The sequence below is a fragment of the Betta splendens genome, chromosome 9, assembly GCF_900634795.4.
Source record: "Betta splendens chromosome 9, fBetSpl5.4, whole genome shotgun sequence".
Classification (NCBI taxonomy): Eukaryota; Metazoa; Chordata; class Actinopteri; order Anabantiformes; family Osphronemidae; genus Betta; species Betta splendens.
Window position 1 is genome coordinate 13,021,292 of NC_040889.2, and position 12,437 is coordinate 13,033,728.

Below are 12,437 nucleotides of genomic sequence, written 5' to 3' on the forward strand. Positions count from 1 at the left end.
GGACCAGCTGCAGCTGAGCCACCGTCGGACTCCAGGCGTCTTACCTCCAGCGTCTTGCTGAGCGTCTTGTCCTGCTCCTCCAGGCGGCTCCACTCCTTCTTCAGCTCGTTGCTTCGTCTCAGCAGCCGCCGCTTCTCCTCCTGTCGCACTGATCACACACGTGGCCATAAACAAGCTGGTCGCGCGGGTGGCGCCAACGGCTGACGCTGCTCTTACCTGTCTTGTGCGTGACGTAGGACTGGAGGAAGTTCTGAGGCCACGACATGTTCTCCTTGTTCAGAACCTGGAGAGCACAACACTTTACTGAGTCGCAGCCGCTGCACGTTTAACTTGCCTTTATTCTGAATTGTTGCCTTAGAAACTGCAGTTCTGACTAATTTCAAGCTGCTCGTCGTTCTACATAATGGTAAAACCCAGGCCTCTGGTGAAGCCCTGGCTCCGGTACCTTCTTCTGACACTTGGGGCAGTACCACGGGCCTGCGGGGGGGCTTTTGAGCGGGGGCTGGAGGCAGCTGGGGTGGAAGGCTCGGGGGCAGTTGTGGCACAGCTGCAGCTCACCGTCCTCCTTACAGATGGCACAGTGGTCGTCATGCTCCACGTCGTCCTGGTCCAACACAAAACACTGGACTAAGTGTGTGATCACGAGTGAGAACGGTGACACGGGCTTGGAGCGACTGCACTTTTATGCCAAAGACCAAACACTTGTAGTTTTGAGTTTAACCTGCTCATCTGATTAAAGACCGTTAGAGCTAAAAGACACACATGTTCACATCTCTCTCGTCTGTGTGACTGGGTGTGATCAGCTGTTCGCACGCTGCTTTACTGCGCTCCACTATGTCATGTGACCTACCTTCCAGCAGAAATCCTCAGTGTCTAGCATGGGAACGGAAGCAGAGCAGAGGTTAGTGGCAGCTCACACTGACGGTTAGTGTCACTGAGCTCATGAGGTGTTAGAAAGCAAACTGAGACACCGAGGCGCAAAGCACATTTAACATCAGAGTGGAGCTCAGAGTTGGTGCTGAGGTTTTACCTTGTGCTGTCAGGAAGAGGGAGCTGTTTAGATAATGTGATGCGGAACGTTTGCGCTGCAAAGACAAAATAAACTGTGTTAAGTTCTGTTCGTAGCTTTCCTCCAAATGCAGAATTTAGCCGTTTCCTGACCTCGGGTTCAAACAAGCCGCTGTAGGCTGGGTTGGCTGTGCTTCGTCTCTTCCTTTCCTGCCGCTTCGTCTGGATTTCTGAGGGAGGAAGACTGAGTTTAACCAACACACTGACTGAACACACCTGGTCATGGTGATCAGTACTGTATCAGCTGGGACAGGGAGAGTTGGACAACCAGCAGGACTGTGGCTCTCAAGGACCAGGCCACCCCTGATCTAGAACCTTCCTCACCTTCCAGGTGTTCTGTGGTGACCAGGCCCAGAGCAACCATGAAGGCGATTTTCTGTAGGAGGAAAAGAGCTTGATTGAGCACGAGGTTCAGACCAACATGAGCCACGTGAGCCAGTACCAAGGACATCAACATGACGTCACCTCTGGGTCCTCCTCCTTCTTCTGGGAGGGGGAGGGCTGGGCCTCCTGTGACGGGACGTCCGCCTGGGGTCCTGGGGAGCCTTCGGTGCTGCTGGGGGCCTGCGGCTGGATTATTATCACCTATTAACACAGTGTTACACACCTCAATCACCCAGAATATGTTTAGGGTACAGTTCTGACCATGACCAGCACTGCTGGGTGAATGCACCACATGCCGAGCTCTGAGTGGGCGCTGTACCTTGACGGCCTCGCTCACGGCAGACACCCCGTTGCCAGTGCCGGGGGAGGCAGCGATGATGGCGTACGCCACGCCGGGCCCCGCCGGCGCGTGCTGGGCCAGGCTGCTGGACTCCAGGGCCACCGAGGGGCCGTGTGGCGGTGTCGGAGGAGCCAGGCCGTTACTCTGGTGGTCGAGGCTGAAGGTGCTGTTGGCGGTGGGCAGGGTGGGACCCTGGCTCTTAGGACTGACTACAGCAGTGGCCCTCTGCAGGCTGACGGGCTGCAGCTCCTGACAGGGACCGTGGGGAAGGCTGTCAGGGATCTGGGTCTTTGGCCTGACCTATAGGACACAAGGAGTGTGTGGTTCATGGAGAGTTAAATGAACTGTAAGCTTTTTGGTGAACTAAGTGATTCTGTTGTGGCTGGTCACAGATCAGTTTTCTGGTGCTTACTGTGCACGTGCTGCTGCCACCTGGTGGCTGCCTGCCAGCACTGTAGCCAGAACTAAGGAATGTGTAAGCTGCTGCTCACCTGAGGTAGCACAGTGGCTGCTTGTCCTGCCAGCCGGTGCAGAGAGCTGACTTGAGGCACCTTGATGGGCACAGCAGTGAGAGTTCCCAGCATCTGAAACAAACAACAGTTACCATGGCAACCAGGGATGCTGCGGCAGCACACTGCAGCCTGCAGTACCTGTGAATACCACCGGATCCTCACTCATAATGGTTTGAAAAAGTCCATTGTTATTGTCCCTCTAGCCAGGGGACGTGTGTGTGTGTGTGTGTGTGTGTGTGTGTGTGTGCGCGTGTGTGTGTGTGTGTGTGCGTCACTGAGGATGGGACTGTAAAAAGGTGAGACATTTGACTTGGAGCCAAATTGAACTGAATCTGAACCCGTCCCCTCTCAACTGTTCTTGATCTTTAAAAGAGAAGAATAAAGTTTCTTCCTCCTCCTTCCTCCAGCCCAGACCCCCCCATGAAAATCCCTTTGCTCCATTGTATTGCGCTGCAGAGCAGTTCAGTGAGGAAGGTTCCCATGGCAACTACAGGGATGAAAATTCTTGCAGTGCAAGGGCTTTCATTTTGGTAATAGCTGCCTCTTTTCTACAAGCCTAAGCACCTTCTCTTCAGGAGGCCTCCTCCTCTCCATCAAACACAACCTTGGAGCAAACATTTGCTTTTCTTTAAATTCATTCTCTGCGTTTCCCCTGGTGCCAAAGGTTCAGTCCTGCATCCTTCCCGTTCTCCTCCCCCACGTCTCGCAGACCTGCTGTGATACGCTGAAGGGGGGGTCGTTTTGTCACTTGATGATGTGGGTTGAAACTGTGCTGGAAGCATATGCAGGGTACATGCTGCTGCATCCTGACTCCTACACACAACCTGCATTTACTCTACATTTGCTGTCATCTGTCAAAGGCACCATTTCAACTCTGTTTCCCTAAACTCTAAATACTAATAATACATAACAACAATAATCTGTCTAACAACCTTTAGCCTGGTCTGTACATGAACAGCTGAGCATCCAGAGAAGCTTTAACTTGGCAAGCAGAGCTGATCTGAGAGCAGCCGCTGTTTACAGATCACACGCTGCTCCTCCTGTATCCGCCAGCAGGAGGCGCTGTCTGAGTAGCTACAGTAAACACATGGACTAAACGGTGCCTGGATATTAATTTAGGGATTCAATCGAAGTCTCACAACATTCTTTCGACTCTCCTGGGGAATCATTAACTCGCTCTGACCCTCAAAAACCAAAAAACAAAACATCCACCAGCCTGTTCAGAAGCTGTGACACCAACCCACAGATTCCCACCCATCAGTAGAAACAGCAAGAGAACAGCTTTCATGGGTTCTGGTTTAGGTTTGTAATAAAAACATTCATCCTTCACAGCTCCAATAATCACAGCGGTTTGTTTTTTGGACCACGTTCTTTGCCAGCTCCATCCGATGACTTTGGCTGCGGCTGGAAGTAATGTGACCAGCAGTGAACATGTGATGTGATAAGAAAACTGAAGGAAACTCCTGTCCCATGATGATGCTGCATCAGCAGAACCAGGCCCGGCCTCCTTAGAGAGCGTGTGGTGGAACTCTGAGTTCAGCGAGGTGCTGAAACAATGCAGCTTTAATGTGTGCACTCATGCAGCGCCACCGTCTCATTACACCTCATTATTGATCAGCACATTACTGGCCAGGTGGTCCCTCCACCTCCTCCGTCCTCTGATTGGACCAGCCTTTACAGCTCTGGATTGATGGAGGAAGAAAAGCTGTGAGGCCTGTGAGGGTTTTTCTTTTTATTGCTTCAGAGGCAGGCAGCTGGGTGAAGAGCGCTCACTCCGACTCAACAATGCAGCCATAAAGAGCCGCCACACAATCATGCTGCATGACCTGTTCACCTCCTCCACCCTGCAGCCGACGGGGAAGGGAAGGAGGGTGGAGACAGATGACGACTGAGGAGGAGGGAGGAGGGAGTCTGGGCTCCAACAAAGTGACACTTTGATGAAATGCAGCAGCTTTATCGCAGCGAGCGTTTCAGGCCAGGGCTGCATCCGAACCACAGTTACATCACCGGGAGTCGGCCAATCAGAGCCCTGCAGGAGTTCAAACCACTCATTAAATATCTGGTTCCTCTCATACACACAGGTCTGACAGGGTCCCAGTAGATGGTGGCTGGCCCCACACCCGTGTATAGCTTCTACACACGTCAGCCCGTGCACGTAAAGTCGGAGTAAAGCACATGTTCTGTACTGTGAAGTACTTTTTACGATTACTACTATGAGTTCTTATGACTGGAATCATCTGAGGGCCTCAATATATAGATACACAGAAAAGAAACAAATCCACCTTTACTGGACTCACGTGTGCTGTGATTACCTCCACTCAGATGTCTTAAAGCTCCTTCTATGAGTGAGTATACGTTATAAATAGACATTTACTACAAATAGTGACACTTCTGTAACCAGCAGACTGAACTGGAAGGATCCCAGCGTATTCATCTGATCTGTGTTTACTTCACGTGGCGGTTTAACAGGCGACATGATGAATACCTGCTCAGTGTCTGTGCTTCCAGATAATCTCTCTGGCCTCATCAGTCACACAATGACATCATCAAATGACAACGCTTCCTGTCTCCTCTGCTCTCTAAAGAGACGAGCCGACGGACAAAGGCTCGCATCTGTCGGCTGGACAGAGGCGTCGTAAAGCAGGAGCCCCAGGGCCCCGCTGCTCAGCCCTCCTCTCTATGGGGCCGTGCAATTACAGTAATAGTGTGGTAGGCTGGCAGTGTTGAGCGTGAAGCTCTGATCCCGACTGTGTGCTGATGGAGGTGATGGTGCTGAATACTGAGTGTGGAGGAGACGAGAAGCTGTGGCCTGAATCCTAACAGAGACTCAGAGGAGGAGGAGGAGGAGGATTCAGCATCATACACAATAAAAACGGTGTGTTAAACAAGTTCACAGAATAATGAAAACAGACAATGTCTCAGAACAAGTGTGACGGATCAAAACTAGAACCAGTTTAAAGTCATCTCATACAAACGGGCCAAACACCCTGCAGCTAAAAGGAGACATCTCTTTCTATAAAACCGGTAACTCGTATTTACAAAGCCAGCAGTGCTGGTTCTGTCAGAACACACCAAGAACCACATGATCCTGTGACACAACTATAACTACACGAAGAAAGTAAAATACAGGCTCCTAGAAATGCTTCTGTTGCCTTAATACTACGATAATACTATTGCTACTACCACAGATACTGGGCTAGGGTTCTGGTACTGACTAAACTAGTACTAAATAATTGGCTCCTAAAGTTCCCATAATGCAATGTGCTGTGCCGGGCCTGGGAGCTACAGCTTCACAGGTGGTAGCGAGGAGCCGGGGGTGGGGGTTACAGGTGTCCAGGTGTGAGCTACCTGAGGGGGGGGCAGCTCTCCGGCTCTCCTGCTGCTCAACGGGTGGACTCCACTGGACGCCACCCTGCCGCCCGTCTGGAGGTTAATGGGGGACGTCTGCAGCGGCTCCAAACTCGCCGCCTTCTGTCCGTTAATGTGTGCGGTTACCATGGAAACGGGAGCCTTGGCCGGCACCACGGAGATGGCGATGCCCTGGGTGGGGGGCTTGATGAGAGACAGCGGCTTGGTCGTCCCTACAGGACAACTCCTGACTGCCAGCTTCTGGAAAGAGACAGACAGATGGACTGTTAGAGACAGAGTGAGAGAGACAGAGAGAGGGAGTGGACTATTAGAGAGAGACAGAGGGTGAGAGACAGGTGGACTGAGACAGACACATCAGTGCTGACGTGAGCAACAGTTCACGTGTATTTTTGAGAAAAATCAAAAACCATCATGAACAGATTAATGTCTGTGTCTTAATACTACAACTTCTACTACTATAGAACTAGGTGTAAACTGCTGGTAGTACTAATACTGCTGCCTGTGTTACTGCCTATTCTCTTCTGTGATTCGGTACGTGTTGAATCCAGTTTTTAGTGTTTGAAGCATGAATCCTATAGTGTTGTGGATGCTACGGCTTCGGCTGCTAAAGCAGCAGCTATGGCCACAGTCAGCGAGCAGCAGAGTTTGGCAGCGGCCTCCCAGACAGACACAGACCGACCCTCCCCCACCCGCCGCCGCCGCCTCCGCCTGGAAAGGAAAACCTTCCACAGCACAGATAAGTACATCTCGCTTTCCCCTCCGCCGCTCTCTAAATATTTCATATTCATCCCGCTGCTGCTGCCTTTCCATGCTTCTCTAGGACACTACAGAGGTCTGTGGCTGCACAGTCGGAGCATCAGAACCACACTAATTCCTCTGTAAACACATCAGCACAGAGGCAGAGCTCTGATAACACACCATAATATTCCCATCTGCCTGCACAGGCTCCTGGCTCCGCTCATACTAGTGCTGCTCATAATAGTGATTCAGATCCTACAGAGCAGCATCATGATACACGTTCTGTGTCCTCCAGCAGGAGAAGCTGACACACACCAGCTCAACTAGGCATCCGCACCCGTCTGAGCCTTTGCAGAACCACCTCCTCTGTCCTTCAGCACGTAATGTTTCTCATCATGACCCTGAGTCCAGACAAACACACTGTTTCCTACAAGTGAGAACACGTCCCACACCAACAGGCTCCTGCTGTGAGCTACATGAGTGAAGAGGGCAGGCCAACCCACAATATGCCTGGACCTGATTCTGGGTTCATGTGTGAGACAGCAGCATTATTCAACTCTAGCAAACACAAAGAGAAGCCGTTTCAGTATCAGTGAGAACATCATGTATTTTCCTGCTGCTTTATCACTTATTATACACAGACCATTTATGGCATCTTCATTGCTTGTCTGCAGATAACGTACATGCAGCTGGTGAATCTGGGCCAGGACACAGGTTAAAGCTCCTCACTGTTTGGAGCTAAATTAAAACTTGAACCCTTCCATGAACATGTGCTGGTTTCATTAACAGCCCTGTGCATTGACTCCCCGGCTATTTATTAATTCCCCTCCACCATGTGTGCGGTGGGCCCCATTGTTTCAGGGGATCAATGTAATCCACAGGCAGCTCCAGCAGCCGCCTGCGCGGGGACCCAGAGGCCGGCGCTCACCATTCAGCGTTTGTTGGAGCCGGGCGCCTGTGATTGTCTCAAAGGTCACTCATTTAAAGGCTCTCCAGGCTGGAGAGCAGGGACTCGTCCCTCCCGGCGTGAGCCCAGGAGAGGGTGAATGAAGACAGCGATATCACACAGCATCACAAAGACGCATTTAAGATGCTCCAAGACCTTTGGAAAAAAGGAGTTAGATTAAAGGTGGATTTAGTGGCTTCGCTGCCCCATGCGACACGCCTGCCACAGTCACAGCCTCCTGGGCTTTGCTCTGCAGTCACAGTGACATTATTATGGTAAAACACACTGAATAACAGCATGTGGGTAAATAGTGTTGGGGTAATAATAGGTAGAAACATACTACACGCCAGCAAAGAAGTACGAGCCCCAAACCCTCACCAAGTAAAAAACCTAATAAAACTCTAACAAACCTCTAAAACTGATGCTACTTTCACTGTTTCTTCCCAGTCAAGAACTAAAAACAGGAGTGAATACCAAATATGGAGCTATTCAGCATAGAATGATGTAGTGTCACGCCCTAAACTAACTGCTCCTCCCCAGCGTGGGCCGGCCTCCTCCAGGTAATGGAACGTGGCTAAAGCAGGAGACGAGCCCTGAAGCATCCTCTAAGGGGTTTAGAGGCAGACGAGAAAACCTCAGGTGATGTGATGAGGGAAGGTAATAATGCTGAGCGTGTCAGTGCATCGGGCTGCAGTTGCTTTCACCAGCGTCCTGTCACTGAGCAGCTCCAACAAGCCGAGCTGCTCTAAAGACGGGAGCAGAATGGGCTCCTGATACTGCAGCCACACATGTTGATGACTCACTTTGGTCTAGTCTCCACCTCGGCTGGTGAACATCAGCCAGATAGGTGTTTATGTGCAGCCGGATTGCAAACGGAGGCTCTTTGTGAACAACTGTGTTCAGTGCTCTGACATTCTTATTGAAAAGGTTTGATCAGATGCTTAAAGACAAGGAAACATGACAGCTCAGGATCGCCAGCGTCCATCCTGTGATGGAGCAGGAGAGGTTGATGAGATATCAGATCCTCTCCTCAAAGCTCACCACTGTCTGTGGCTGAGCCAGTCTGTTACCCGTGCTCCGTAAGACGAGTCAGCTGGGTCCACACGACGCTAGCATCACAACTCGTCCGCGCTGACCCAGAGAACTGCTGCAACAACGAAGGCCCATCAACCCATCACTGTTTAATAAGCTTCAAACTTGGAGCAGCCTGTGACAAATATTTAGCTTCAGTCTTCATTTAGCAGTAACTGAAACATTAGAATCTCTCTTTCACTTGAGTTGAACACACATTACAACATCTGAGCAACACAACTGGAAGGATTTAATGGAGAACACCGCCGTCACTGGCCCCAGTTAAGGTCATGAGGAGCTTGTGCACGGCGTCTAGCGAGCCGCGGGATTATCATGCTCATTATGTACTCGGCTTGATGGCAGCCTTTGAGATAACGAGGATGCTGAAAAACGCATTAGGAGCTGTTCAGATTTCCATCAGTGCAGCTGCCAGACGTGTCTTTGTTTACACTCCATTTACCCACGAGGCCCTTCAGCCCTGAAAGGTGCAGCACTTCTCCCTCCCAGCGACAGGAGATGACTCCAAAGACTTAACTTCAGCAACGTGTCCATTAAAAATGTCCTGCACCCACAATTCTACATCAGCTGTTAATGCAGGTGACAGAAAGCTTCATTTGGAAGGAAGAGAAGCCCAAGTACCAGAAGCACTTAACTGGTCTTAGGTAGAGAATTCAAAGCAGCTTCCATGCATTGGAGGTACCTTATCAGCAGGGACACACGGACCCACACATGTGGAGACGGAGGCTCAGCGGCAAACACAGTGGCTGCAACCCAAAACAGTCCGAAGGCAATTATAGCTTCTGCGGATGAAACCAAGCCACGCGAGCAGAGCCCCTCGTCTGCAGAGCGCAGGTTAAGAGTGAGGCGAGGCAGGTTGGTCCACACAGAGCCCTCCTGAGCTCAGACGAGGCAGAATCACATCAGCTTTTATTAAAAAGAGAGAGGAACAGCCACCTTTTTTAAAATGATGAAATAAAAAGTGAAGCAGTGGTGACTTGATGAATACAAAGACAGGAACTTAATCAAAGAACAAAATTAGTGACTCTTCAATCGATCATCTAGCTCCATTGCTAATCACTTTGTTTTTGTAGCAGCCTGTTGCCTTCAGGTTCTTTGATTTCTTTCTTTATCTAAAGAGAGAATAACAGGAAATCACAGCAGCAGCCTCAAACTTTGCCGAAAACTTAATTGATGATAAACAAACCAAAGCCCCTAGAAGATATTTCACCGCCTGAATTCCAAAGCAGCAACAAAACCATTTCTGAGCCGGGCCTACTGCGAACTTCCAGCTATCATCATCACTGAGATTTCAATCGCCAATCTATGCTAATTGGGTTTTCAGAAGTGACAGAGCCTGTGCTCCGCACAGATGAATGGGAGTTGATAAAAGAGGAGAGCGGGTGGCTTCTCTCCATCTTCAACCTATTTCAGTCCATGGTGATTTGTTGAAGCAGTCAGAAGCATTGGAGGCTGCTGTGACACGGTGAAGCCACCTGCTGTTCTCACTGCAGTGTCTCAATAAAAAGGAGTGATCAAATCTCACTCTGGCCACTGGCAGGACCCCCCCCCCCCCTTATTACAGCCTAATAGCACGTCAGCTTGGCTTGCGTCCATCTGCGTGATTTGAGACTGGAGCAATGTTTGCTCAGAGACCAGACAGGGATTTCTTCCTTTATTCCACTTCTGCAGGATCACGGGCTCACAGAGAAATGTTGCTATAGAGACTTGTCACTTGATCACAGTTGCAGCTCACAGCCCACACAGCAGGAGAGCCGCTATGTAAATGAAAACAACAGCGAGAGCAAAATAAGCGAGTGAAGAAGAGGCAGCGGCGCCTTTAAAAGCTCTCAGCACTTTATAAAAGCAAGGTTTCTCTAAAGGCTTAGTTTGTGCGCTGCTTCGGGTTCTATCGCAGCTTCCCGTCACGTCCCACCAGCCTCAGGGAGACGTGGAGCCTCACCTCGCCGTCGACAGCGAGGAGCCAGCGGCAGAAGAGACACGGAAGCTGGGTTTTACTGCCCAACGGCAGAGACACGCTTTAGTAAATAAACAGCACCAGTCAACATGAAATATTCCATTAAATAATTATGTTTGTAAAATGAGTTTAAACATTGGAAGAAGGAGAATCAAAGCAGAAAGACGCCAGTGGATTAGTACATGATGAAACAAGACAGGCTTTAACTCCCATCGCTCCATCAATCACACATCAGCTACTCAAGGTTTGTCAGGTTCAGATGTACAAAAACAACTAGGGTGCTGAGTGAAACGAGTATTATTATGGTCCTGATGCTGCTAATGAGCCTCCTTATAGACCAACACGTCCACAGGCCCCATTTGTGTGTGGCAGCAGGCAGCTGGTCATTCACTCATCATCACATACAGGCTGCTGAAGAACACCTCTATCCACCTGATTTGGCTCACCTGTGAAATCTGAGAGTCCTTCATCTCTCCTGAAGGGAGAAGCTCGGCCGCGCTGGCTCCAAGCAGAAATGATCTGAACGTCATGGAAAGAGACGTGGCTCGAGGCCGCCGCTGTAATGAAGGCATTTATTTGCTAAGCGACCACCTTCAGAGTATTGACCAGTAGCAGCGACAATCACAAGCCGCTCAAAGGTCAACCTCTATTCTAAGTGAAGAGAAATCACAGAGCTGCTGCTGCTGCTGCTCATCACAACCAGCCTCTGCTAACCACTCCAAGCAGAGGCTGAGAGCAGACACAGATGTCGCTGAAGAACTGGCCAGGTAGCATCTGCTCAGCTTAAAGGCTCAGGCCTGTCCCAAGATGCTGCCACTATGGAGCACAGCTACGCTCAGTGCGTGACCAGTGGGAAGCAGCTACAGCCAAAGACAGGACCTGTTATTGGTGACGTCCACTGGGTTTGCTCCACGCCAACAGTCCATGTCAGTCCGGCAACATGAGGGCGAGCTCAGAGTGCAGGACCTGAGGGGCTCACAGATCCAACTGGCCTGTGGGAAGCGTCGCATCACTTCTGAGACAACAACCATTTAACATGTTGGATTAGCTGGAATTAAGGACATCTGTTGAGCAAAATGAGGCGCTTCCACTGGTTTTATCCTCCCTGCTGTGACGGCACTAAGCAAACAAGGAAAGTGCCAGAAATGAAGTCAAATGCTGCAGGAGGCAGATCCTCTGGAGCACAGCGTCCGTCTGAGTGGGACCGCAGCTCCGTTCTGTGGAGCTCTAATCACAGGGACCCTCCTGTCGCCAGGTCTGCCTCCATCTGAATGGATTCAGATCATTCTGCACAGCGTCTTTCAACAGGTCTTTCTACTTCTCCCAGCTCAGCGGTCGATTCTCACAGTTGTCATGTTGAACTATTGACCAGAAATAAATCTACCCTGATCAATACCTTTCACCACATTTCTAGCCTGAGATTCTTTGCATATATTAGAGCTTTTTGAAATGTCATCGTATTCACTGCTCACCCAACCAGAGCAGAAATCATTCTCTATTCATCTAGAATCAGTTTAAGGGATTTCACCCAGACGCAGTTTAAGAGATTTATGCAGGACGTGTTTGCTCTTTACTTTAAGAAGAAGAATTAAAAGAAAAATACTAATAAATGCAACTTCCAGTGAGTGGAGCTACTGGAGCTCACATTAGTTTAGTGATGGTAAAGTTGTCCTGCAGGCAGGATGGGGACAGGGGAAGGGAGAAGGGGGACAGCTGGCTCCTGAGAGGCCGATGGAGAGGGGCTGGGAGGAGGGGCGGGAGGCTGCCTGAGCAGACCGAGGGAGTCTGAGGTGGGAGGAGGGGCTGAGCTGGAGGCCAGCAGATGGACCTCCGCAAACAATAGAGGCAGGCAGATGCAGCCACAAAGAGCCGCACACGTCGACGCACAGGAACAAGCGTCCAAACGTGAGGCGGCAGTTCGTGGCACAGTCAACAGAGCTGGGACGGCGTCAGAGTCACACAGAGGAGACACAAACATTTCACATCGATTGACTGGTTTATACTGTATATATACAGTTTCATTGTTTATTTATT

General features: G+C 50.3%; 1 protein-coding gene across 8 annotated transcripts in view; it reads right to left on the minus strand.

Annotated features, from left to right (window-relative positions):
* phf21b (PHD finger protein 21B) overlaps positions 1-12,437 on the minus strand; it is a 43,486-nt gene that overhangs the window by 2,574 nt on the left and 28,475 nt on the right. For 5 of the 8 annotated variants that reach the window (XM_029162910.3, XM_029162913.3, XM_029162908.3 and 2 more), the window contains 11 exons: positions 5,653-5,913; positions 2,284-2,376; positions 1,772-2,092; positions 1,534-1,653; positions 1,393-1,444; positions 1,162-1,238; positions 1,031-1,085; positions 851-873; positions 446-604; positions 217-283; positions 45-148 (listed from right to left, as the gene is read on the minus strand). In XM_029162910.3, the coding sequence (XP_029018743.1) occupies positions 45-148; positions 217-283; positions 446-604; positions 851-873; positions 1,031-1,085; positions 1,162-1,238; positions 1,393-1,444; positions 1,534-1,653; positions 1,772-2,092; positions 2,284-2,376; positions 5,653-5,913 (1,332 nt within the window). The remainder of the gene's footprint in view (positions 1-44; positions 149-216; positions 284-445; positions 605-850; positions 874-1,030; positions 1,086-1,161; positions 1,239-1,392; positions 1,445-1,533; positions 1,654-1,771; positions 2,093-2,283; positions 2,377-5,652; positions 5,914-12,437) is intronic. The other 3 variants (XM_055512112.1, XM_029162909.3, XM_029162911.3) reach the window with 2 other exon arrangements.